General features: G+C 46.0%; 1 protein-coding gene across 1 annotated transcript in view; it reads left to right on the plus strand.

Moving 5' to 3' along the window:
• The window catches only part of P3H4 (prolyl 3-hydroxylase family member 4 (inactive)), a 97,277-nt gene extending 73,629 nt beyond the window's left edge, over positions 1 to 23,648 (plus strand). The window contains exons 4-7 of the mRNA XM_078645449.1: positions 1,425 to 1,553; positions 14,470 to 14,615; positions 16,302 to 16,385; positions 23,206 to 23,648. Of these exons, the coding sequence (XP_078501575.1) occupies positions 1,425 to 1,553; positions 14,470 to 14,615; positions 16,302 to 16,385; positions 23,206 to 23,355 (509 nt within the window). The 3' untranslated portion in view covers positions 23,356 to 23,648. The remainder of the gene's footprint in view (positions 1 to 1,424; positions 1,554 to 14,469; positions 14,616 to 16,301; positions 16,386 to 23,205) is intronic.
• Positions 23,649 to 24,085: the final 437 nt, after the last annotated feature.

Consider the following 24,085-nt stretch of genomic DNA (forward strand, 5'->3'; position numbering starts at 1 on the left):
CTCTGCCTGCGAGGGTCCAGAGATCAAAGAGCGAAAGAACTATAACTGGGCCCGCCGGACAACTGGCGGGCAGTTGTATCTTGGACCTGAAGCCTGCTGATCTGATCGCGGCTGACCCTAAGAAGACTCATCTGGAACCTCGGAGCCCTGCTGACGCTGTCGCGGCTCAAGCTGAACTATCACCATCGGAGCCCTGCTGACGCTGTCGCGGCTCAAGCTGAACTGAACCATCGGAGCCCTGCTGACACGGTCGCGGCTCAAGCTGAACTGAACCATTGGAGCCCAGCAGACACTGTCGCGGCTCAAGCTGAACTGAACCATCGGAGCCCTGCTGACACCGTCGCGGCTCAAGCTGAACTGAACCACCGGAGCCCTGCTGACGCTGTCGCGGCTCAAGCTGAACTGAACCATCGGAGCCCTGCTGACGCTGTCGCGGCTCGAGCTGAACTGAACCATCGGAGCCCTGCTGACGCTGTCGCGGCTCCTCACGAACTTCTCCAGATCGAGCCCTGCTGACCTCGTCGCGGCTTGAGGAGTGCTCTGGTCCGGCTGGACCATCGAGATCACCATCACGCCCGAGCCGACTCGACGGAGGTGAAGCAGCCAGTACGCCCATCATCCCGTACCCCCCGGCTCGAGGATTGAGAGCTGTGCGTAGGGTACGCCTCGTACTGTCCCAGAGACTAAAAGACTGTCCCGCTTCCCCCTCCCCGATTCCTCAACGACTTTGTGGTCCCTCGACCACTGTGTACATAAGAGTGTTTCCTTCGTTCCTTTCTTATATAAAAGAACTTGTTACTTCAACCCAACGGTGTGGTGTCTGTCCGTAGTGTGGTGTGAGCTCAGTGTGTACGATCCTAGACTCGAAGTCCTCCCCGGTGGGGACCTCCCAATCAAGACTCGGCAAGTTCTGTGGGAGAGGTGGGTCTTGGGGTGACTGGGTGAGCATAACCTGGCCCTCTGGGATCGCCCCTTCCAACAATGCCTTTCCATGGGAGATTATTCGTCATTGTTCCCTTTGCCTGGAGGGTTTACCCTTGATTAGGGGTCTTCGGTGGTTGTCAGAGTGAGTGACCTTGTCAGCTATTCCCAACAGTGTCCTACCTTTATATAGCAGATCTGGGGAGGTTGCACTCTACCACCATGACTTGTGTGGATAGGTATATGCTAGCAATGTATGTTTGTTTTTGTTAATTGCTACAAACCTCCTAGTAGGTGGCCTGAGAGTCCTTACTGGGCCAGTACTATGTAGCAGATTACTTTCATGTCTTTTCTGGCATCTGTTAGCCCAATAAGAAAAAGAGTAGGTGTCAAAAGTGGTTCTGATGCAGCACATGACACCAACCATAGGATTCGGGGACAGAACTGATAAAGCAATTATCTCAATTTTCCTTTTTTATGACTTTGTTTTGGGTCCATTTCAGATCTTTTTGTGGATGTCCTGAGGTGTAAAGTGGACTGTGAAACCAACCTGACCCCGAATGTTGGAGGCTTTTTTGTGGAGAAGTTCGTAGCCACTATGTACCACTATCTGCAGTTCGCCTATTACAAGCGTAAGTATCTTTTATCGTCTTTCTTACGTTGTGGCTATGTAACTGTCTTCATGCTTTGCTTTTGCTTGCTGCCAGGCCTTCAAGGCGCCTCTTTTTATAGCGATTGTTTTAAAGCATAGAGGTGCTGGATCTTATTTTGAGGAGCACAGGCCACAGTACCAAATAGATACTGATTTGCAAATTTGCTGTCATTTTAAAAAAGCAGGGTTTTTATAATCATTACGTAATTCCATTTCCCTTACTTACACCGAATCCAGCAAAATAGTTGTGACCTTGCTAATTGCATTTTCAATATTACTAAGTTCATTACGACTATGCATTTAGTGAACAGCTATTTTAGTATTAAGCCAAAGACAAATAATTGGCAAAGTATTAGGCCACACCAAGAAATGAATAGCTATATTATCATAGCTAGATTGAACCAACTTGGCAGCTCCTTTATGTGCAGTTGTGTTATTATGATTGTTATATTTCTCATACCTTTATTAGCACATTTTTAGGTTTCACCTGAACAGCGCACATGTGCTGTTGGCAAAATCTATTGTTAACAAAAAAAAAGCTTACATCGGACTTAGAGCCTGCCCATTACTTACCACTGCTTACCATTGGTTGGTTTCCATGCCACTCTCATTTCCTTGCTTCTGATCGGTCAGCGCCACCTGCTTCCAGTATGTGTCGCTGCCAAGGAGCATGTGGCTAGTACACCTTCCTGTATTCAGCCAGTGTCCTTCCATTGGGCGCACTCTTCTGTATGTACTTTTGAAAGAACATTTTGACATTCACTCTTGAAGAGTGCATTAGTCTGCTGTTTTTCTCCCTCCCCTGCCCCTCCTTTGTGTTGCTTGTCCCCATGCCCTGCTCTTGCTGTCTGTTGTGTTACTGCTCCCTCTCTCGTCCCACACACCTCCTTGGTGTTGCTTGTCCCCACGCCCTGCTCTTGCTGTCTGTTGTGTTACTGCTCCCTCTCTCGTCCCACACACTTCCTTTGTGTTGCTTGCCCCTTTGCCCTGCTTTTGCTGTCTGTTGTGTTGCTACTCCGTCCCTTCTCCTCGCACCTCCTTTGTGTTGCTTGTCCCCATGCCCTGCTCTTGCTGTCTGTTGTGTTACTGCTCTCTCGTCCCACACACCTCCTTTGTGTTGCTTGTCCCCATGCCCTGCTCTTGCTGTCTGTTGTGTTGCTGCTCCGTCCCTTCTCCTCGCACCTCCTTTGTGTTGCTTGTCCCTTTGCCCTGCTCTTGCTGTCTGTTGTGTTACTACTCCCTCCCTTCTCCTCGCACCTCCTTTGTGTTGCTTGCCCCTTTGCCCTGCTCTTGCTGTCTGTTGTGTTGCTGCTCCGTCCCTTCTCCTCACACCTCCTTTGTTTTGCTTGTCCCCATGCCCTGCTCTTGCTGTCTGTTGTGTTACTGCTCCCTCTCTCGTCCCACACACCTTCTTTGTGTTGCTTGTTCCCATTCCCTGCTCCTGCTGTCTGTTGTATTGCTACTCCCTCCCTTCTCCTCGCACCTCCTTTGTGTTGCTTGCCCCTTTGCCCTGCTCTTGCTGTCTGTTGTGTTGCTACTCCCTCCCTTCTCCTCGCACCTCCTTTGTGTTGCTTGCCCCTTTGCCCTGCTCTTGCTGTCTGTTGTGTTGCTACTCCCTCCCTTCTCCTCGCACCTCATTTGTGTTGCTTGTTCCTTTGACCGGCTCTTGCTGTCTGTTGTGTTGCTGCTCCCTCTCTCGTCCCACACACCTCCTTTGTGTTGGTTGTCCCTTTGCCCTGCTCTTGCTGTCTGTTGTGTTGCTACTCTCTCCCTTCTCCTCGCACCTCCTTTGTGTTGCTTGTCCCCATGCCCTGCTCTTGTTGTCTGTTGTGTTGCTACTCCCTCCCTTCTCCTCGCACCTCCTTTGTGTTGCTTGTCCCCATGCCCTGCTCTTGCTGTCTGTTGTGTTGCTACTCCCTCTCTCGTTCCCCACCCCTCCTTTTTTTGCTTGTCCCCATGCCCTGCTCTTGCTGTCTGTTGTGTTACTGCTCCCTCTCTCGTCCCCCACCCCTCCTTTTTAGGTCTCGCTGGCGTTGCAGCGCGAAGCGCTGCCGCCAACGAGACTTATAGCCGCCTTCATCCCTGTCAAGGGAGTAACAGCTGTGAACGAGCCCGATACAGACCTAGGCACGAGCCGACCCAGGTCTGTGAACGCGCTTCAAGGTTGAGCAGCTTGTGCACGTTTGTTGGACGTCAGGCACCGCAAGCGCCGCCAGACCAATTATCCCAGCATGAAACTCTACTTCCTGAGGCCACAAGACCAATTATCCCAGCAGGAGTCTCCACTTCCTCAGGAACCGCAACAATTATAACAGCATGAGACCCACTTATCACAGCATGTCAACAGGCGCCTCAGGCTGCTGGAGCACTCAACTATAATTAATGCACAGTTGAGTGCTCCAGCAGCGTGGGGCGCCTCTCGGCATGCTGTGATAATTGAGCAGGCATATTACTGGCGCCACCACCACGCCTTCATTAGTCATAAAGGCTGCATAATTAGGGCGGCATGCTCTATTTAAACGTGCAGCACTAAACATTTTAGAAGGCGAATCAGCTACATTCATTGGAGCTTGTGTGCGCAAGTAACAACAATTATCACAGCTTGAGACCCCACTTATCACAGCATGTCAACAGGCGCCCCAAGCTGCTGGAGCACTCAACTATAATTAATGTGCAGTTGAGTGCTCCAGCAGCGTGGGGCGCCTATCTGCATGCTGTGATTATTATCACTTTAGGGCCTCATGCTGTGATAATTAGGGCAGCATGCTCTATTTGCAGCACTGAACATTTTCAACGAAGGCGAAGCAGTGACATTCATTGGAGACACTCGCCCTCATGCCCTCACCCCCCTCACTCGCCCTCACCCCCTCACACCCCCTGACCCCTCACACACCTCCTCACCCTCACACCCCCTAACTCACACACCCTCACCCTCACACACCCTCACCCTCCCTCTCACCCTCACATACCCTCTCACCCCCTCACCCTCACACCCCTTCACACCCCCTCACCTTCACGCCCCCTCACCCTCACTCACCCCCTCACCCTCACACCCCCTCACCCTCACACTGCCTCACCCTCACACCCCCTCACACCCCTCACCCTCACACCCCTCACCCTCACACCCCCTCACCCTCACACACTCTCACCCTCACACACTCACCCTCACACACTCTCACCCTCACACCCCTCACATACCCTCACATACCCTCACACACCCTCACCCACCCTCACCCCCCCTCACCCTCACCCCCCCTCACCCTCACACCCCCTCACACCCCCTCACCCTCACACCCCCTCACCCTCTCACCCTCACACCCTCACACCCCCTCACCCTCACACCCCCTCACACACCCTCACCCCCCTCACTCACCCTCACACACTCACACACACACCCTCACATACCCTTACAAGCATAGCATAACAAAACATAGCATAGCATAATGAAACACAGCATAGCATAGCATAACAAACAAAAGCATAAAATAGCAAAAGCACAGCATAACAAAGCATAGGATAGCAAAACACAACAAAACATAGCATAGCAAAACACAACAAAGCATAGCATAACAAAACACAACAAAACACCATAGCATAACAAAACAAAGCATAGCAAAACAAAGCATATCATAGTAAAACAACAAAATATAGCAGAACAAAACATAGCAGAACAAAACATAGCAGAACAAAACATAGCAGAACAAAACATAGCATAACAAATCATAGCATAACAAAACATAGCATAACAAAACATAGCATAACACAGCAAAACATAGAATAGCATAACGAAACAAACCATAGCAAAACATAACAAAGAATAGCAAAACAAAACATAGCATAGTAAAACAAAACAAACCATAGCATAACATAGCAAAGAATAGCAAAATAAAACATAGCATAGTAAAACAAAACAAAACATAGCATAGCATAACATAACACAACAAAACAGCAGAACATAAAAAAAACATAGCAAAACAAAGCATAGGATAGCAAAACAAAACATAGCATAGCAAAAAATAGCATATCATAGTAAAACAACAAAACATAGCATAACATAACACAACAAACCATAGCAGAACAAACCATAGCATAGCAAAACATAGCATAGCAAAACATAGCATAACAAATCATAGCGTAACAAATCATAGCATAACATAACATAGCATAACAAAACATAGCATAACAAATCATAGCATAACAAAACATAGCATAACATAGCATAACAAAACATAGCATAACAAAACAGCAGAACATAACAAAACATAGCATAACACAGCAAAACATAGAATAGCATAACAAAACAAACCATAGCATAACATAGAATAGCATAACAAAACATAGCATAACATAACAAAGAATAGCAAAACAAAACATAGCATAGTAAAACAAAACAAACCATAGCATAGCATAACATAACACAACAAAACAGCTGAACATAACAAAACATAGCAAAACAAAGCATAGGATAGCATAGCAAAACATAGCATAACATAACTTAAAACAAAACATAGCATAGCAAAACATAGAATTGTATAGCATAGCAAAACATAGAATAGCATAACAAAACAAAACATAGCATAGCATAACATAACACAACAAAACAGCAGAACAAAACAGCAGAACATAACAAAACATAGCAAAACAAAGCATAGGATAGCAAAACAACATAGCATACCAAAACATAGCATATCATAGTAAAACAACAAAACATAGCATAACAAAACACAGCAAAGCATAACACAGAAAATCATAGGATAGCAAAACACAGCAAAGCATAGGATAGCAAAACACAGCAAAGCAAAGGATAGCAAAACACAGCAAAGCATAGGATAGCAAAACACAGCAAAGCATAGGATAGCAAAACACAGCAAAGCATAGGATAGCAAAACACAGCAAAGCATAGGATAGCAAAACACAGCATAACATAGCGCATAACATAGCGCATAACATAGCGCAACATAGCGCATAACAGCGCATAACATAGCGCATAACATAGCGCATAGCGCATAACATAGCGCATAGCGCAGAACATAGCGCAGAACATAGCACATAGCGCATAACATAGCGCATAGCATAGCGCATAACATAGCGCATAACATAGCGCATAGCATAGCGCATAACAGCGCATAGCGCATAACATAGCGCATAACATAGCGCATAACATAGCTCATAGCATAGCGCATAACATAGCGCATAACATATGCGCTATGTTATGCGCTATGTTATGCGCTAACATAGCGCATAACATAGCGCAGCGCATAGCACATAACATAGCGCATAGCGCATAACAGCGCATAACATAGCGCATTACATAGCGCATAACATAGCGCATAGCGCATAACATAGCGCATAGCATAGCGCATAGCATAGCGCATAACATAGCGCATAGCGCATAACATAGCGCATATCATAGCGCATAGCGCATAACATAGCGCATAACATAGCGCAGAACATAGCGCATAACATAGCGCATAGCGCATAGCATAGCGCATAACATAGCGCATAACATAGCGCATAGCATAGCGCATAACATAGCGCACAGCGCATAACATACCGCATAGCATAGCGCATAGCATAGCGCATAACATAGCGCATAACATAGCGCAGCGCATAGCGCATAACATAGCGCATAACATAGCGCATAACATAGCGCATAACATAGCGCATAACATAGCGCATTACATAGCGCAGCGCATAGCGCATAGCATAGCGCATAACATAGCGCAGCGCATAGCACATAACATAGCGCATAACATAGCGCATAACATAGCGCATAACATAGCGCATAACATAGCGCATTACATAGCACATAGCGCATAACATAGCGCATAACATAGCGCATAGCATAGCGCATAGCATAGCGCATAGCGCATAACATAGCGCATATCATAGCGCATAGCGCATAACATAGCGCATAACATAGCGCATAACATAGCGCATAGCGCAGAACATAGCGCATAACATAGCCCATAACATAGCGCATAGCGCATAGCATAGCGCATAACATAGCGCATAGCGCATAACATAGCGCATAGCGCATAACATAGCGCATAGCGCATAACATAGCGCATAACATAGCGCATAGCATAGCGCATAGCATAGCGCATAACATAGCGCATAACATAGCGCATAACATAGCGCATAACATAGCGCAGCGCATAGCGCATAGCATAGCGCATAACATAGCGCATAACATAGCGCATAGCGCATAGCATAGCGCATAACATAGCGCATAACATAGCGCATAGGGCATAACATTGCGCATAGCGCATAACATAGCGCATAACAGCGCATAACAGCGCATAACATAGCGCATAACATAGCGCATAACATAGCGCATAACATAGCGCATAGCATAGCGCATAACATAGCGCATAGCATAGCGCATAACATAGCGCATAGCGCATAACATAGCGCATATCATAGCGCATAGCGCATAACATAGCGCATAACATAGCGCATAGCGCATAACATAGCGCATAACATAGCGCATAACATAGCGCATAACATAGCGCATAGCATAGCGCATAACATAGCGCATAGCATAGCGCATAACATAGCGCATAGCGCATAACATAGCGCATATCATAGCGCATAACATAGCGCATAACATAGCGCAAAGCGCATAACATAGCGCATAACATAGCGCATAACATAGCGCATAGCGCATAACATAGCGCATAACATAGCGCATAGCGCAGAACATAGCGCATAACATAGCGCATAGCATAGCGCACAACATAGCGCATAGCGCATAACATAGCGCATAACATAGCGCATAGCATAGCGCATAGCATAGCGCATAGTATAGCGCATAGCATAGCGCATAACATAGCGCAGCACATAGCGCATTACATAGCGCATAACATAGCGCAGCGCATAGCATAGCGCATAACATAGCGCATAGCGCATAACATAGCACATAGCGCATAATATAGCGCATAACATAGCGCATAACATAGCGCATAGCATAGCGAATAGCATAGCGCATAGCATAGCGCATAGCATAGCGCATAGCATAGCGCATAACATAGCGCATAGCGCATAACATAGCGCATAACATAGCGCAACGCATAGCGCATAACATAGCGCAACACATAGCGCATAGCGCATAACATAGCGCATAACATAGCGCATAACATAGCGCATAGCGCATAACATAGCGCATAACATAGTGCATAGCGCATAACATAGTGCATAGCGCATAACATAGCGCATAGTGCATAACAGCGCATAACATAGCGCATAACAGCGCATAACATAGCGCATAACATAACGCATAGCGCATAACATAACGCATAACATAACGCATAGCGCATAACATAGCGCATAACATAGCGCATAACATAGCGCAACATAGCGCATAGCATAGCGCATAACATAGCGCATAACATAGCGCATAACATAGCGCATAACATAGCGCATAACATAGCGCATAGCGCATAACCTAACCTAACCAAGCATAGTGCATAACCTAACCTAACCAAGCATAGCGCATATCCTAACCTAACCTAACCAAGCATGGAGCATAACCTAACCAAGCATGGAGCATAACCTAACCAAGCATGGAGCATAACCTAACCAAGCATGGAGCATAGCCTAACCAAGCATAGAGCATAGCCTAACCAAGCATAGAGCATAGCCTAACCAAGCATAGAGCATAGCCTAACCAAGCATAGAGCATAGCCTAACCAAGCATAGAGCATAGCCTAACAAGCATAGAGCATAGCCTAACAAGCATAGAGCATAGCCTAACCAAGCATAGCATAGCCTAACCAAGCATAGCATAGCCTAACCAAGCATAGCATAGCTTAACAAAACACAACAAAACATAGCATAACATAACAAAACATAGCATAGCTTAACAAAACGCAGCATAACAAAACAAAACAAAACATGGCATAACAAAACAAAACATATCATAGCCTAGCAAAACATAGCATAGCATACCAAACACAACAAAACATACCATAGCATAACAAAACATAGCAAAACAAAGCATAACACACACCACACACACACAACCACGCACACACAACCACACACAACCACACACAACTATCTATCTATCTATCGCCCTCACTCTATCTGTCTATCTATCTATCGCCCTCACTCTATCTGTCTTTCTATCTATCGCCCTCACTCTATCTGTCTATCTATCTATCGCCCTCACTCTATCTGTCTATCTATCGCCCTCACTCTATCTATCGGCCTCACTCTATCTATCTAATCGCCTTCACTCTATCTATCGCCCTCACTCTATCGCCCTCACTCTATCTATCGCCCTCACTCTATCTATCGCCCTCACTCTATCTATCGCCCTCACTCTATCTATCGCCCTCACTCTATCTATCGCCCTCACTCTATCTATCTATCGCCCTAACTCTATCTATCTATCGCCCTAACTCTATCTATCTATCGCCCTAACTCTATCTATCGCCCTCACTCTATCTATCTAATCGCCCTCACTCTATCTATCAATCTATCTATCTATCGCCCTCACTCTATCTATCGCCCTCACTCTATCTATCGCCCTCACTCTATCGCCCTCACTCTATCTATCGCCCTCACTCTATCGCCCTCACTCTATCTATCGCCCTCACTCTATCTTGCTATTGCCCTCACTCTATCTATCTTGCTATTGCCCTCACTATCTATCTATCGCCCTCACTCTATCTATCTATCTATCTATCTATCTATCTATCTATCTATCTATCTATCTATCTATCTATCTATCTATCTATCTATCTATCTATCTATCTATCTATCTATCTATCTATCTATCTATCTATCTATCTATCTATCGATCTATCTATCTATCTATCTAACACCCTCACTCTATCTAACACCCTCACTCTATCTATCGCCCTCACTCTATCGATCGCCCTCACGCTATCTATCTATCGCCCTCACTCTATCTACCTATCGCCCTCACTCTATCTATCTATCTATCTATCGCCCTCATTCTATCTATTTATTTAGATACTGATCGCCATCACTCTATCTATCTGTCTAGCTATCTATCGCCCTCACTCCTATCTATCGCCCTCCCTCTATCTATCTATCGCCCTCACTCTATCTATCTATCCCACTCACTCTATCTATCGCATCACCACAGCATCACTCAGCACCACCACAGCATCACTAAGGGGCACAACAACATCACTATGCGCTACCACAGGATCATTGAATGCCACAGCATCACTAGTCGCCACCACAACATCACTCAGCGCCACCACAGCATCAATCTGTGCAACCATTCAACAACAACTGGGTCAAAAATGATCTCTCAATGTTTCAAGCTTTATTACAAATGTCACAAAAATAGGTTAGTATTTCACTTCTGTTCTTGGATTTTTGTCACAATAAAATACACTGAACATATTCTTCACAAAAGTTATTTACAAAAGTTTAAGCTATTGCTATTATAAATTACAATAACTTTTATTTAAGTATTAATTATTAAAAAAATTCAAAGCCATTGTTATTTGTAATATCAATACATCTAAGTCACGTGAATACAACACATATTGCATTACAAATGCTATAGGTGTCACAAGTTATAACTATTGGCATTGTAAATGACAAAGCTATTATTTTTGCTATTTTCAAAACCAACACATATATAAAAAATGTGTCATTTACAATACCAATAGCTCAAACTTTCCTAATGCGAGACCTTATGCATTGCAAATGCTTGTTTTGCTTGTCCCCATGCCCTGCTCTTGCTGTCTGTTGTGCTACTGCTCCCTCTCTCGTCCCACACACCTTCTTTGTGTTGCTTGTTCCCATTCCCTGCTCCTGCTGTCTGTTGTGTTGCTACTCCCTCCCTTCTCCTCGCACCTCCTTTGTGTTGCTTGCCCTTTTGCCCTGCTCTTGCTGTCTGTTGTGTTGCTACTCCCTCCCTTCTCCTCACACCTCCTTTGTGTTGCTTGTCCCCATGCCCTGCTCTTGCTGTCTGTTGTGTTGCTACTCCCTCCCTTCACCTCGCACCTCCTTTGTGTTGCTTGTCCCTTTGCCCTGCTCTTGCTGTGTTGTGTTGCTGCTCCATCTCTCGTCCCACACACCTCCTTTGTGTTGCTTGTCCCCATGCCCTGCTCTTGCTGTCTGTTGTGTTGCTACTCCCTCCCTTCTCCTCGCACCTCCTTTGTGTTGCTTGTCCCCATGCCCTGCTCTTGCTGTCTGTTGTGTTACTGCTCCCTCTCTCGTCCCACACACCTTCTTTGTGTTGCTTGTTCCCATTCCCTGCTCCTGCTGTCTGTTGTGTTGCTACTCCCTCCCTTCTCCTCGCACCTCCTTTGTGTTGCTTGTCCCTTTGCCCTGCTCTTGCTGTCTGTTGTGTTGCTGCTCCCTCTCTCGTCCCACACACCTTCTTTGTGTTGCTTGTTCCCATTCCCTGCTCCTGCTGTCTGTTGTGTTGCTACTCCCTCCCTTCTCCTCGCACCTCCTTTGTGTTGCTTGCCCTTTTGCCCTGCTCTTGCTGTCTGTTGTGTTGCTACTCCCTCCCTTCTCCTCACACCTCCTTTGTGTTGCTTGTCCCCATGCCCTGCTCTTGCTGTCTGTTGTGTTGCTACTCCCTCCCTTCACCTCGCACCTCCTTTGTGTTGCTTGTCCCTTTGCCCTGCTCTTGCTGTGTTGTGTTGCTGCTCCATCTCTCGTCCCACACACCTCCTTTGTGTTGCTTGTCCCCATGCCCTGCTCTTGCTGTCTGTTGTGTTGCTACTCCCTCCCTTCTCCTCGCACCTCCTTTGTGTTGCTTGTCCCCATGCCCTGCTCTTGCTGTCTGTTGTGTTACTGCTCCCTCTCTCGTCCCACACACCTTCTTTGTGTTGCTTGTTCCCATTCCCTGCTCCTGCTGTCTGTTGTGTTGCTACTCCCTCCCTTCTCCTCGCACCTCCTTTGTGTTGCTTGCCCCTTTGCCCTGCTCTTGCTGTCTGTTGTGTTGCTGCTCCATCTCTCGTCCCACACACCTCCTTTGTGTTGCTTGTCCCCACGCCCTGCTCTTGCTGTCTGTTGTGTTGCTGCTCCCTCTCTCGTCCCACACACCTCCTTTGTGTTGCTTTTCCCAATGCCCTGCTCTTGCTGTCTGTTGTGTTACTGCTCCCTCTCTCGTCCCACACACCTCCTTTGTGTTGCTTGTCCCCATGCCCTGCTCTTGCTGTCTGTTGTGTTGCTGCTCCCTCCCTTCTCCTCGCACCTCCTTTGTGTTGCTTGTCCCCATGCCCTGCTCTTGCTGTCTGTTGTGTTACTACTCCCTCCCTTCTCCTCGCACCTCCTTTGTGTTGCTTGCCCCTTTGCCCTGCTCTTGCTGTCTGTTGTGTTGCTGCTCCGTCCCTTCTCCTCACACCTCCTTTGTTTTGCTTGTCCCCATGCCCTGCTCTTGCTGTCTGTTGTGTTACTGCTCCCTCTCTCGTCCCACACACCTTCTTTGTGTTGCTTGTTCCCATTCCCTGCTCCTGCTGTCTGTTGTATTGCTACTCCCTCCCTTCTCCTCGCACCTCCTTTGTGTTGCTTGTCCCCATGCCCTGCTCTTGCTGTCTGTTGTGTTGCTACTCCCTCCCTTCTCCTCGCACCTCCTTTGTGTTGCTTGTCCCCCGCCTTCCTCCCGCTGTCAGTTGTTGGTGATTCATCTCTTCTTATCCACACCGCCCTCGTTTTGCTTTCCCATACCCCACCCTCCACCTGCTGTCCATTATTGCTGTGTCCTTTCTCTACTCCGCACCTCCCTCATATTGCTTCTCCCTCTTCTCTGTCCATTTTTGCTGCTGCCGCCCTCCTCCCCTGCATCTCCCTCATGTGGCTTGCCCCTCATGTGCTTTTTCAAACATATTGCAAAACAGCAGTGGCTGCTGTGCAACACGGCTTAAAACAAACGCTATGACATGGTCAACGTTGGCACCACCTTAGCACTTTTTTTCTTGCCTCTAAGCCATGTTGCACAGCATCATGTGCTGCTGTGCAACATGTCTAAACAAATTGACAAAGCCAATAGATCTTGCATAGGCAAGAACTATTGGCGTTGCCAATGCTTGTTTAATTAAGGTGTCCAAGTCAGAAAGCATTAAGTTATTAGCAAGCAAAGTTAGGGTTTAATTTGTAAACTACCAATTTCTTAAAGCAGTATTTCATACGAATGTTCGTAAATGCCTGACTCGACTCTTTGGCTAGGTACATAAGACAGATGTTTGGATTTTAAACTCATTTTGCCGAATGCCTCTTAAAATCTGCTTTCAACACATCACAGACTTCCGCATCCCACACTGGGTCCTTTCTCATTTCTTTGAGAAACCCACCAATGAGATGTTTTTGGGGCCTCGTGTCATAAGTGTGAATGTATAACTGTCAACCAAGTCTGACTGAAGATTTTGAAGAAATTAGTTTTTTTTCTATGGTAGAATGAGTGGTTTGTGTTTATGATGCAGGTGATGGCTTTGCTTCTAGGAAGGTAATAAAGGGCTAATAGCTGTATTGTTTAGGACAGGCATGTTTATGATTGTAAACTGAGGCAGTAAAAGAACTAGAAGAATAATTTTAATTTATTGTTGAGCCCCTGTGGTCGCTCAGCGAAAATGTATATTTGGGACCTGGAACCTCACCTTAGAATGCCACCTGGCCACCTGGTCTGCTAGGTTAAGCCTCTGGCGGAGGATAGTATTAATATCCACTTCTGGCACCAACCCTTCCAAGAGAGGCCTTGATGATGGAACATTTGCAGAAATATTAGCCATTCATTTCTCCACATTAGAATAATCAGCAATGTTTCTGCAGCTGGTAAGAATGCCTGTACCATTCAGAAAAAAACTTGAATATTGCTCTTCCTCTGGGGCCACTTTGGTTATAGGGTGTTCAAAGGGGTCTTAGAACAGTGAGATTAGAGCTGCTTTGTGTTTTTGTAGTGAACGACATCAAGAATGCGGTGCAGTGCGTCTCCAGCTACATTCTCTTCGACTCCAAGGATGACGTCATGCAGCAGAACCTGGCGTACTACCGCTTCTACAAGGAGCAGTCGAACCTGCAGGAGGAGGACTTTGATCCTCGAGAGGTAAGAGCAGGCGCTAGAGGCGCTTCATGAGCGAGTCTCTTGCCCCTTAGTAGCCTTACACATTGCCTACATTTGCTATACCTACCGTTCGTGGCCTCCTGCCTCTTTTCGGGTCCCATCACATCTTGTTAAGCTTGTGGTTTTGCTGTTTATTTTCCAGTTTCTTCCTTCCTGACAGCTGATAAAGTGCTCTGATACCCTCTTGGGTCATGTTCGCGCTATATAAAACTTTCTAAATAAATAAATATTCACCTGTCTGTCAGTGAAGACATCAGAACCTGGCTACCGTAAACACAATAGACAGGCCTTCCATGTCTAGCCTATTACTTAACTCTCTCTCTCTCCGAAATACCTTTATTAGGGGCAATATATTCTTTACAAGTTAAGTATTCAGTCTGTTATGCAGTTTAAAAGAAAGAACCAAGCTAAAAGTAGAAGGAACCTTAACTATCCTGGCACTGGGTTAGAATTAGGGGGTATTTGCTGAGCAGTTGGCCTATCTATGTACTGCCAGTGTGACCCCGCTTGCTTCCAGTAAGAAATCTGCCCTGATTCAGAGTTTAAAGGATGCGGAACATCCTTCAAAAATTGGCCTATATATTTGTATACACTTTACATAGGGCGGGTGAGACATCTGCCAGTGTTTGGCAAGTGTTTCACATCCACAAAACTCTAAGGGCCCTAGTAGTTTGGTAGTGGTATGTTCTGTGAGGAAAGGTAGGGAGGGAACATTATTTCTCAGTGACTGCTTTTGGTCAACTCCAATTAAAAATTAGTATTTATGCATTTGAAACTCTGATATAGTGCTACATTTCATCAGTACTTAACCATGACAGTTGTTCCCTTGGATTTACTTAGTGACCCACAGTCACTTAAGAGCTTGCCAGCATCTCATGAGCAGTTGACAGCACTAGTCCCTGCTCCAAATTTATTTTGAACGTTGTGGTTTCAGAGCTTATTCTTTTATCATTTACACATATAGAGGATGCTGCCATCTGCATGCCATTGCTCTTCTGATGAAGACCCCTCGCTATTAATCGATTTTTGGAGTCGAAAAGTTGACATATCCAACTTATTGCCTGGACATTAATTGTGTGACCCAAAAGCTTCAACAACATTGTTGTCCGCGTTTACAAAAGAAATTTTCTATGCAGCCAATTACTGCGTTTTGGTTATTGTTCACTGTCATTACTTTTTTACTGATCCCTGGCACTGTGACATCCCATTGAGCACCTACCCTGTTTTGTTTTTGTTTTAATAAATTGAAAAATATCAATACTAGCTTATCGGAGATTCAAAACACGTCTTACATACATATGCGTTTATTCCAGGGGGTCTTAGCATGACTAAGCTTCTCCTTAAGTAATTGAGTTTTACTAAATATATCAGAGGTAACCGCTGTCATTGTTCACTACCATTTTCTCCAGGCCACCAGGAATAACTGGTTGCCACTTGATCTATTAGAGGATTCCTGAAATATAGCAACAAACGTGGGGCAGGTCAGAGATAAATGCAATATATATATATATTGAGGTTTGCGAGCTGCATTTTTAGCTGCTTTTTGAAGGATGTTTATCCTAAAACGTTGTGCTGTGGAACAGATTCCGGAGACTCTGAATGTCACTCTCCATTGTAAGTTAATTTAAAGAATCACATTCTGCATTTTTTTTTTTTTTTCTCTCACAGGAAGCTGTTCGGTACCACAACCGGACCACCATTCAAAGGAGCATGCTGGAGTTCGCCGAGCACCATCTTCAGCCAGATGATGAAGTGAGTGAACATGTGGATTGTATGTCTTAACAACAACTTCCCCAACCACGACTTCCCTAACAACAAGTTCGCGACCACGACCTCGTCTAAACCACGTTTTTTTAGGTCTCGCCTGTCGATGCGCATGCGCATCGAGCAAGGCGAGAGTATTGGGACTTATCCGCTCTTTATCCACACTGCAAGGAATCGTGGCGATTCCTTGCAGTGCCCGTGACTTTTAAGCTCAATGCGCATGCGCATTGAGCTTAAAAGCGCGTGCACGTCCGTCTTTGTTTACCCGCTCCGCCCCCTCCCCTTCCCGCCGTCTCGCATTTCCCCTGTCGCACTTCTACTCCCCCCTCCCCTCTCTTCCCTCCGTCTTGTTTATTGTACCCGCTCCGCCCCCTCCCCTTCCCGCCGTGTCGCATTTCTCCTCCCCCCTCCCCTCTCTTCCCTCCGTCTTGTTTTCATCTTTGTTGTCTTCCTTTGTGACTGTTTTTCTATCTATATCTTCCTCGGTCTTTCTTCGTTTTCTGTCTTTCTCTGTTTAGCTCTGGGTCACCATCGAGTGTGCGGGCCCACCACCACAGGCACAATTTAAACACACCTTAGCTGTTAAGAAAATGTTACTTCCAATTCCGCTAAAAGGCAAATGTATCAGTGGAATAAAAAAAGATTCCCGATTTGTTGTACATTAAAGCACAGCTGCTGTGAACTGCCATGGTTTTCTGTATAATGGAAAATATTGCCGGTAACTTGAAGTTTGGATCAAATGTTTAACAAAATTATGTTACATGTCTGTATGCAGCGTGAAAAAAAATAAGTATTTTGAAATGGAAAAAAATGAAAATAAGTGGGCAATTTCCGCACGTCCGTCTTTGTTTACCCGCTCCGCCCCCTCCCCTTCCCGCCGTCTCGCATTTCCCCTGTCGCACTTCTACTCCCCCCTCCCCTCTCTTCCCTCCGTCTTGTTTATTGTACCCGCTCCGCCCCCTCCCCTTCCCGCCGTGTCGCATTTCTCCTCCCCCCTCCCCTCTCTTCCCTCCGTCTTGTTTTCATCTTTGTTGTCTTCCTTTGTGACTGTTTTTCTATCTATATCTTCCTCGGTCTTTCTTCGTTTTCTGTCTTTCTCTGTTTAGCTCTGGGTCACCATCGAGTGTGCGGGCCCACCACCACAGGCACAATTTAAACACACCTTAGCTGTTAAGAAAATGTTACTTCCAATTCCGCTAAAAGGCAAATGTATCAGTGGAATAAAAAAAGATTCCCGATTTGTTGTACATTAAAGCACAGCTGCTGTGAACTGCCATGGTTTTCTGTATAATGGAAAATATTGCCGGTAACTTGAAGTTTGGATCAAATCTTTAACAAAATTATGTTACATGTCTGTATGCAGCGTGAAAAAAAATAAGTATTTTGAAATGGAAAAAAATGAAAATAAGTGGGCAATTTCCTCAGCTGCTGTATAAATCTAAAGATTTCCAGTTTATTTTTCATGGAATTTTGCACAAGCTCTATTTTTCAGTACTTAAAATTACAGCTCTTACCGTCAAACCATTAAGTCGAACCGTTTTTAAAAACATTTTTTATGCTGTTACGGTAGATAGAACACTGCCTAAAGTAGCTGACATCTTTCCGAATGTCCCTGCCTACCATATAGTTTCTAGTTTGCTACAGAGGCGTGGCAGGATCGGCATCTATAGCATGCCTACGAACCCTTACCCTCCCCCTTTTGTTTCAAGTTTGTCTTGCCACTTGCCCCATTCTGCGTGTATTTTGCTTCATTTCCCCATTCTTGGTTGTGTTAATCCTTATCGCTCGCGCATTTATATCTTAAATGACCTGACGATTTTCAAAATCTCCTTTAGCAACACTACCCCCCTCCCCCCCACCACCACCATATCTCCTCCCTGACTCCCTAATATGCACTTCAAAATTTGACCTAGAGTGTTAGAGAGCTGTTATTATGTGAACCTGCGTGAGATCGAATGAGTGGGTGCCATCCCTTGCATACCACTGTGTATCACCTCGGGTGGTCTTCTAGGCGCCCTGGTCCTGCTTCAGACGTCTGTCGAGTTAGCTCGAGCGGTTTGCATTATAACAAACGCTCATGTGCCGTCCGCTTCGTAATCTTTACCTGCAGAAGAGACTTGAATCATCGAAGATAGATTGAGTTAGCCTGGCAGAATTTCCATGCCTGCTTTAAGTGCGTCACAGCATTCTGCTCTCGCCTGGTCATGCTGTTTTCCCTGGAATGACTGTTTTGCTAAGCAGATCCCTCTGTCATTGTTCCAGCATGCTGCTTCACGGGCTTCATTACGGAATGCAGCACTGTCTTAATTATTTGCATTTGGCACGCGACCTTCTAAATCTGCATCCTGTCAGGCAGTTTCATTTTCGGTGCGCCTTGCACCTTTTCCTGGAGTCTCCTGCGTGCATTGAAATGTACTTTATCCGTATTCTCTGAAGTTATCCAAGTTCTGGCAAGCACCATGCAGGAGTCCTGCAACACCGCCGCTGCTGCCGTGAGCAATTCACGGATTTCCGGCTATTTGCGCGTCCACAACACTGTACGCAGAACAAGAACATCTGGGGGCGCCGCCATGCTTTCAATAATCTCCAAATTCTCCACGGACCACCCTCCGGCGTTTTTCACAAAGCTGCTCCTATTTCACACTCCCCAGTCTCACGTGGTACACCCCTCCTACCAGCCTTAGTGGTACTCAACCCATACCAACCCCAGAGATCTTCTTGCCATTCCAGCTTCGCGCGGGTTCTCTGTCCTGCCACTGTCCCAGTGCGTTTCTACCCTGGGAATGCCCCACCGTGCGCCGGTCACAATATCTCACACAGTTCGCACCTTGCTGTCTCGCTGTGGTGCTCTCTCTGCCCTGCAAATCTCTGGCCGTTTTCCCGCTCTATCAACTCCCAGTGGTATTTATGCTATAGCCCCCTCCTGTGGTATTTCTGCCCCCCATAGCTTTGCGGTCCCTCACTCACCCTCAACCCCTCACCCTCACTCACCCTCACCCTCACTCACCCTCAACCCCTCACTCACCCTCAACCCCTCACTCACCCTCAACCCCTCACTCACCCTCACCCTCACTCACCCTCACCCTCACTCACCCTCAACCCCTCACCCTCACTCACCCTCACTCACCCTCACCCTCACTCACCCTCACCCTCACTCACCCTCAACCCATCACCCTCACTCACCCTCACCCTCACTCACCCTCAACCCCTCACCCTCACTCACCCTCAACCCCTCACCCTCACCCTCACTCACCCTCAACCCCTCACTCACCCTCACTCTCACTCACCCTCAACCCCTCACCCTCACTCACCCTCACCCTCACTCACCCTCAACCCCTCACTCACCCTCAACCCCTCACCCTCAACATCAACCCCTCACCCTCACTCACCCTCACCCTCACTCACCCTCACTCACCCTCACTCACACTCACCCTCACTCACCCTCACCCTCACCCTTACTCACCCTCACTCACCCTCACCCTCACTCTCACTCACCCTCAACCCCTCACCCTCACTCACCCTCACCCACCCTCACTCACCCTCACTCACCCTCAACCCCTCACCCTCACACAGTGGAATAGGTCTCGGAGCATTTGAGTTAGAGCTTTTAGAAATGTTTATGTTTTTTTTTTTTAATTCTTTAGCATTGGCTACAGGAAACAAAAATGCTAAAGATTTACAAAAAAACCCATAAACAATTCTAAAAGCACTAACTCTAATGCTGCGAGACCTATTGCATTTCAATGCTTGTTTTACCACGCATTCCTTTACCACGTTTTTTCGTGGCAAAGGAATGCATGTTAAATAAAATCCTTTCCAACTAGTACCCCGGTCCCCCCACCCCTTAAAAACAAATTTCCTCACTGTAAGAGCAAACACGATCACCCACACCCCCTATAAACTAACCCCAACCTCTACAAACGAATCCCTAAGCCTCCCAACACCTGTATATTAACCCCAAACACCCCGCCCTCTAAAAACTAATTCCCCCACTCTAAAAATAAACTTGATTACCCTCAAACCCTAACTAAACTCCAACCCTAAAAATCCAACTCAAACCCCCCGACCCCCTTATAATTAACCTCTCTTACCTGTTCCTCTGCGTCGCTCCTCTGAACTGACTGCTTTTAGATGGTGACATCAGCTTTGGACTAAGATGCGACGAAATTCCTCGCTCGAGGGTGACACTTAGTTGGAAATGACGACGGCACAGTTGTGCTCAAAGGCGGGCAAAGCAGGACGCTTCACATCATGTACATCACGTACGTGAGAGGTAAACACGTAAATAGTGCAGGCTTGGAAACATTCTGAACAACGACTTTCCCGAACTCCTCCCCGCCCGAACACTAAACTGTTGTTCGGGCAAGTCGTTGTTCGGGCAAGTCATTCTTCCGCTTTCGTTCCGGAGTCGTTGTTCAGGATGTTTCCCGTTGCCCACTCCACGACCACATTCAAAGGGCTTTTATTAGCTTATGGCTTGGCAAAATGGCCTCTTCCTATCTTAGGAACCTAGACTGGGCCAGGGTTATTGGTAAACAAACCATGCTGGTGCTTACCAGACAGAATGGGACCCCTCAAATCTAGACTGGTTGATGTCCCTGGCAGAAGGTACAGCCAAGAGTAAAGACCCAGACCCAGTTCAAGGGACCTTCCTGCAAGCCATGTGCTGGTTTTTGATGCCTCATACCTCATGTTTGCCCCAGATAGGACTCTTTTGCATATTTCTAACAGGAAAATATAAAGGTTGTTGAGGAAAGGGAGGGGCCACGTGTAGGTGGGTATGTTTGGAATGAAAGAAAAGGGGGTAGAGAAAATGTTAAATACATAATTAGAAATAACTATGGTACCTGAGAGATTAACAGACAGTGAGAACAAGACGTTAATTATGGGGCAACTTATAGAAGAGACCATGCCCCCAAAGCAGGAACACATGTGAATGTCACACAAACATGAACTGTGGTATGAGATCCCATGTGTTTACATCAGATCCATTGATCAATTTGACAACAATCTTGGGTGATTAACAGATTGAATAATTCCGAGATCCATTTTTTAGGTCTGGTCCTACAGATAGCATTTAGATGTCCAGTGTTGAAGGCCTATTGTTTACAATACCAATACTTAGATTGGGCTTTGGGTCAGCCCAATGTCATTTGTTGGCTTTTTTATCAGTCATTTGTCTGCTTCTTAATTGATGGATTTCCTCCATCTTCTTGTGTTTGTCCTTCCTCTGGAGCATAGCTTCTTTAACATCCTTTTTAAGGGGTGACTTGTATCCTTTCACGGCTCACATCAAGCGGACTACTTTTGTCTTTTTCTTTGAACACTTCATGGGAGTGCATGTGTTTTCTTGCTCTCGTCTTCACATGCTGCTTCCCCTGATCATCCTCTGCCTTCCACATGTTGCATGAAAAACCAGACCTTGGCACACAAAGGCAGCATGATCTATGACGTTGGGGGAGCATAGCAGCAAATGACTAGAACATTTGTTCAAGGTCTGAGTTCTTTGGAAAATAAATGGACGGCATTTTCATTTAAAATCTGATACCTCCCCAGACAACTTTATGTTCTTTTAAGTACGTGCAATGAACTTTTGGTGTTATTTTTAATCAAAATCATGTGCAACAGGCTTTTTACATTGTATCCAGTATCGTAAGTGAAAAGTGAATAATAAAACATACTGTTTATAAAGATTGAAAATATTTAATTCAATGTGAAGTTTCGTGATACCTTAAGCTGTGTGTTTGATTTTCCTCCAGTATTTTGTAATGTTTTTCCCCAGCATGCTGTGTAATCAAGCATTGGCAAAACCAGTAGCGTAGCAATTAACTTGCATAATAAAAGTGCGACCTGTTGGCTTAGCTAATGCTTGTTATTGTTATGTTGTCATTAATGCAAAATTAAATTTTTCTTTCCTACATATGGCCATGTTGCATCATGCACAAAGCGTTCTTTTCTCTTATTGATTTTTTTTATTTGAAGGACAGACTCTTGTACCCCTACACTTCACCATACTCTGATACACTAGGGGTAGAATTTTGCTAGCAGTACTTTGAACTCTGATATCATTTAATTTCAGCACTTTAGCGCAACAGAAGTGCATGACCAGTAGTGATAGCCGACATCTGGGGCCGTGGCTTCCAGACATACCTGTCTCTTCTTGTTGATGTTTTGCACGAAGAGAATGGTGGTTTCCTGACTTCATTTGAATTGTACAGGCTGTCCCTACTTCTCCCTTCATTCACCCGCCCATTAGTCAGCAATGGTGCCACTGGCAAGCAAGGAATATGCCCCAACCGCACTCAGATAGTGAAAAACACTATAGTTAGCGTGCACTTGGCCCTTCACTCCATCTGCCCCGGTAGCATTGCAACTACTGCACCACTGATAGCTAAACCAGTGAACCCTCCCTGCGTTTCCTTAGGGAGCACTTTGGTTTTCTGCTTGGGGTCCTAGAAGCCCTTATGGGCCTTCTGTCCTGCCATTCTTCCTCTCTGGAGTACTTGGCTTGGGTTTTCTGCTAGGGTACCCTAGCATCCAAGCACCTCCTCTGTACGATAAACTGACATCAGAATGGGAGCAGACATATAGTACATGTCTACGGCTCCCAAGGCTGTGCCCGCGACCTGTCAGAGTTGTACAAGTCCCACCTATTAACATGATGGCACCTGCCACTTTAGTTATGATGTTACAATTCACACAAGGCTTTGAAAAGCTCTTGAGTGCAAACACAATATTGTTTTTCAGGAAGTTATTTTTCTACTTACTTTTAGTGGCATGACTGTGTTTTTTTTCTGTCTCATCCAAGATGGAAGTAGGAGCAGAGGAAGATATGGCAGATGAAGATACAACCTCAGACAGTGAGTTCGAAGGTGAAGGTGATTATGAAGAAGGAATCTACGCGGAAGGGTGGAGGGACCACAAGGTAAAAGGAGACAAAGCTGATAAAAGCAACTGATGGTGGAACAGGGGAGAAGATGCTACCTCAACATTCCAGTGACGAACAAGTGATATCCTGGGCAAGATGGGCTCTGATGGCTCATTGAAATATAAGGTTAGGACCAGCCCCCTTCCTGAATGCCCAGCTCCAGCTGACATGTGTGCTGATCGCAGAAGATACAAGAACATCTTGGAAACCCTGGACCTGTGAAGCCTCCTTCCCTCCCAGTACAGAGACACTGACTGCCTGGCATTGAGATACAACTTCTACGAAGGTCTAATAAAGGCATGTAAATAAAGGTGTATAGACTCTCATCAGCCAGCATCTGTAATTGAATCCATTCAAAGGGGCCTGGTTGGATGGAAAGGGGGGTCTAGAAGACGACGGGACCATGATTCCATGGCTCTCATATTTTTTTTAAATCTCTTTGATCTCATCAACATATTTGGAGTCCTGAGTTTGACCCCCACTTAGGGATGGTTGTCTTTCACCACTAACATTGTCAGGTATTATAGAGTCCCTTTCAAGGTGTCTGGTAGCAGCACATCCTCCTATTGTCTGTGAGTTACTCAACATGTCCCTCACTTTTCGAGGCCCGAGATTCTGGCCTTTTTAGCACTAGTGCTACCACGTCCTTAAATATCCCTTGTGCTCCCAAGTAAAGTAGAAATCTCCACCAATTGAGGCCTGTGTACAGTGAAAAAGTACCCTGTTTAGTGTAGGTCACAGAGCTTGGGTCAAATATAGG

Source organism: Lissotriton helveticus, chromosome 5_1 (assembly GCF_964261635.1).
Source record: "Lissotriton helveticus chromosome 5_1, aLisHel1.1, whole genome shotgun sequence".
Taxonomy (NCBI): Eukaryota; Metazoa; Chordata; class Amphibia; order Caudata; family Salamandridae; genus Lissotriton; species Lissotriton helveticus.